Here is a 4122-nt window from a genome sequence, read left to right as displayed (position 1 = left end):
TGTTCGAAATATACTGATATATTGATTCCTAAAGATTAATAGAAAATAAATCACTTATAGAAGAAATTATCACAAATGCCCATTTCATTACTTTAAATGTATTTTATGTAAAAACGAGTACCGCTTGTTGTTATTTTCTTTATAGGAAAATATTGTCATGGTTTTAACTAATGAATATTAGTTTTCGAAATTAAGAAAATTAGGCTTTTGACATAATAAAGCATATCTTTAAAAACACTTATATATCTTTATAAACAATATACGGTTTATATGTAATAAACGCAAACTTTAACAGATGAAATATATAAACTTAACACCATAAAGAGTTTTTTAAATTTTACCTGATCATAAAGAGACTTAGAGATGATCTTAAAAAAAATTCATTTTATGGGAATACCTGAAGAAAAGAATACCTTAAGAATGTCCAAGAAATTAATTTCCAAAATTTTCCACACTCTAAGGCCACTTCATGCTAAGCTATTATTCAGCAAAAAAACAAAACATTAAAATAACATTTTTTACTTAAATACAAGCTCAACTTAACTTAAAATTATTCATTCATTAACTGTCATAATAAAAGTAAGCAATCGTTTACTTAAAAAAAAATGTTTTTCGTAAAATGTATAGTTGTGGCTGTAGCACTTTGTAGTGTTTCAATCAGTGCAAAAGATTGGTGGGAAAATGAAGTATTTTATCAAATTTATCCGAGATCCTTTATGGATAGTGATGGCGATGGGGTTGGTGATTTACAAGGTAAGTTTTATCTTCCCGTGGTTTTAAAACTCAATTTTAGTTCTTCCGGAATAATAACTACTTGTGAAAACAATACAAATCGTATTTGTAAGACTCCGCAAAAGCAATTTTCCGAAGTTGACTCTCATTTTGTTGCCCAAATACGATAAATTTTGATCGTTTTCTTTTTCTAGGTATCAAGTCAAAATTACAACATTTAAAGGATGCTGGAATTAATTCTACTTGGTTATCACCAATTTTTTCATCACCTATGGTTGATTTTGGCTATGACATCTCAGATTTTCGTAATATTCATCATGAATTTGGTACACTTAAGGATTTCGAAGAATTAACAGCTGAAGCAAAACGCTTAGGTATTAAAATAATTCTAGATTTTGTACCAAATCATTCGAGTGATAAACATGAATGGTTTCAATTATCTGCAAATCGTACTAAAGGTTATGAAGATTACTATGTTTGGGTTGATGCTAAAGGTTTTGATAAAGATGGAAAACCTATTCCTCCAAATAACTGGGTAAGAAATATTACGATATTACTCTTTAGGTTTGCAGATTTAAATAAAAATGTTTAAATTTGAAATCCAAAATTCAGCTTTCAGCTTTTTATACCATGTATATATGAAATATACCCAGGTATACTAAGTTTAGTCCCAAGTTTGTAACTTTTATGAATGCTAATGGTTTATCTGTTCGAGTAGATTGGCCTAATTTATACTGAAATGTAATAGAATTTGTATTCTTCTCTAAAATAGGTTAGCAATTTTGGCGGCTCACCATGGGAATGGCATGAAGGTCGTAAACAATTTTATTTACATGAATTTGCAGTCCAACAACCAGATTTAAATTATCGTAATCCAAAGGTCGTTCAAGAAATGAAAGATATTCTTGTTTACTGGTTGGACAAAGGTGTATATGGTTTTCGGGTGGATGCAGTACCGTTTTTATTTGAAGTAGAAGATTTACGTGATGAACCACGCTCGTATGATCCAAAAGCTGAACCCACAGATTATGGATATTTAGTACATACATATACCAATCATTTACCTGAAACTTATGATATGCTTTATCAATGGCGAGCTGTTTTAGATAATTACACTAAATCCACTGATAATGTTACAAGGTAATTATAATACAGGGTGTCAAAACAAATTTAATCAAAATTACATGGGAAATTTTTTTTATTTGTTTTATAAAAAAATTTATTTTTGATAAAAAGCCCTGCATGGAAGGTTTATCGAAAAATATAAATTTTGCACAGGAATAAAATACCTTTATATATAGTGCCGACTTAATTGGGCACACGGTATAAGATATTTATTTATAACTATAACTAAACCTCACAACCAGCGATTTTTTCCGTCTGTAAATTTGTATTGGGGAACATATTTTTAATCATAAGTGAGAAATTATTTCCACAAAAATCATCAAACTTAAAAAATAACTAATTTTCAAAATTCTGATTCCTTATGGCTTTGTTTATCTCAAAAAATAAACGAAAATTCAATTATAAAAATTAGAAAATTAGGAAGGATAATTCAACATGGCTGTGGGTTCGATTCCCGCACAGAATAATATTTCTTTATACTCGAATATTGATCTTTCAAATTTTAAAAAGTTAGAAAAACATTTAAATTTCTTTTTCTTCTGATAGAATCATGATGACTGAAGCAAATGGTGAAATTAAACAACAAATGTTGTATTATGGAAATGGGACGGCAGAAGGTGCTCATTTCACATTTAATTTCCTATTAATTAGTGATTTAAATGTCAATTCTACCGCTCATGATTTTATGTTCACCATCAATAAATGGTTGTCATATTTACCACTAGAGTATACATCCAATTGGGTTGTAAGTATTACAGACATCAATTTTTATGAAATCTCCTGCTAGCAAATACAATTTTACCTTTTTTAAAAATGTTTACCACCCTTAAGTAATGGTTGTCTATTTCAATTCTCTGCAAAAAAGCCTCAACAAAAAATTTCTCAATTCTGAAAAAATTTTTTATTGTATTCATCAGCAAAGAATGATTTTTTGTCCTGTGAGACCGACTCTCAGTTCTGCTAAGCCGACACTCGATTCTGCAAGATCATGAGATATTTTTGCGAGTCAAAGACCAAGGCTTAAACTAATAATGCAAGACCAATACCAAGGTTCAATCTATAAGATCAAGGCCCAGATCAAGATATCTATGATTGCAGTCTTGCTCTTGATCTCGCTTATCACTAGTCGAGTTGCTGAAGTTTAGATCGATTTCATTTTTATGGAATGTAGATTTCATTCACGCCCGCGACAAATCTTCGCTCTAGAGGAAATTTCTTAATTTTGTGCTAATAAGAATTAATAAAAATTTTACTTGGATTTTCAGCTTGGAAATCATGACGTACATCGTGTTGGAAGCCGATATGGAGCTGAACGTATTGATGGTTTAAATATGTTAGTAATGCTCTTACCCGGTGTAGGTGTTTCATACAATGGTGACGAAATTGGAATGTTAGATACCTTTATCACTTGGGAACAAACTCACGATCCAATGGCTTTGAATGCTGGTCCTGATCGTTATCAATTATTTACACGTGATCCAGAACGAACTCCTTTCCAATGGGACGATACACTAAACGCAGGATTTAGTACTTCAAAAAATGGTACATGGTTGCCAGTAAACGAAAGTTATAAAACACTTAATTTAAAGAAACAAAAAGCCGATCCAGAAAGTCATTATAAATTGTATCAAAAATTATTGGAATTACGTAAAGAGAAAACGATACAAGATGGAGATTTAGTTGTAAAAGCTTTAAGCGATCACGTATTAACGATGACTCGTTCGCTAAGTGGTCATGATACTTTTGTGTTTGTTTTTAATTTGGGTGAAAAGAATGCCACAATTAATCTAGAATGTTACTCACAATTACCTTTGAAGAGTAGACTTAAAGTAGAATTAAAAAGTGTATATGCTACTTTACCATTGGGCACAATTCTACCCATATCTGATTTTCCTATAGGACCATACGAAGCATATGTCTTAACATCCGATATAAGTGAATTGCGATATAGAAATTAGAAATTAAATTATATTTTTAAATAAAGTTTTGTTTATTATTTTTGTGAGTTTTCGATAATTTCCGAAACATATTTTTTCCAACAAGGCAAACGAGAGATCCGAGGGACTTTCTTTACATCTGTCTGATTCCTGGTATGTGTGAATTTTTAACTCACTAGCTAAACCAGGCCAAAATTCGCCTGTCTGATATAAAATATAAGGGAAGTAAATAAAAAAAAGTCTAGAAACTCATTTAAAGCAGTACCAGCGCCAAGCCATTTAGACTTGTGATGGAAATTGTGTGAACCTTATTTCAACTTGATGAATT

The 4122-nt window shown here is 30.6% G+C and overlaps 1 protein-coding gene across 1 annotated transcript; it reads left to right on the top strand.

The window, feature by feature from the left end:
• Positions 1-571: 571 nt before the first annotated feature.
• On the top strand, positions 572-3834 carry LOC123291074 (maltase 1-like). Its single transcript, XM_044871518.1, has 5 exons — positions 572-753; positions 927-1267; positions 1505-1872; positions 2404-2602; positions 3123-3834. The coding sequence occupies exons 1-5, from the start codon at positions 606-608 to the stop codon at positions 3813-3815; spliced, it is 1749 nt and encodes a 582-aa protein (XP_044727453.1). The 5' UTR covers positions 572-605; the 3' UTR covers positions 3816-3834.
• Positions 3835-4122: the final 288 nt, after the last annotated feature.

Source organism: Chrysoperla carnea, chromosome 1 (genome assembly GCF_905475395.1).
Source record: "Chrysoperla carnea chromosome 1, inChrCarn1.1, whole genome shotgun sequence".
Lineage (NCBI taxonomy): Eukaryota > Metazoa > Arthropoda > Insecta > Neuroptera > Chrysopidae > Chrysoperla > Chrysoperla carnea.
Note: the sequence above shows the minus strand (reverse complement) of the source record. Positions and strands in the feature narration are given on the sequence as shown.

Bases quoted from the DNA above. Each gene is read 5' to 3' on its own strand.
- LOC123291074 (XM_044871518.1), top strand. From the start codon at position 606: ATGTTTTTCGTAAAATGTATAGTTGTGGCTGTAGCACTTTGTAGTGTT. The intron at 754-926 runs GTAAGTTTTATC...TTCTTTTTCTAG, and splicing joins TGGGGTTGGTGATTTACAAG to GTATCAAGTCAAAATTACAA. The intron at 1,873-2,403 runs GTAATTATAATA...TTCTTCTGATAG, and splicing joins TCCACTGATAATGTTACAAG to AATCATGATGACTGAAGCAA.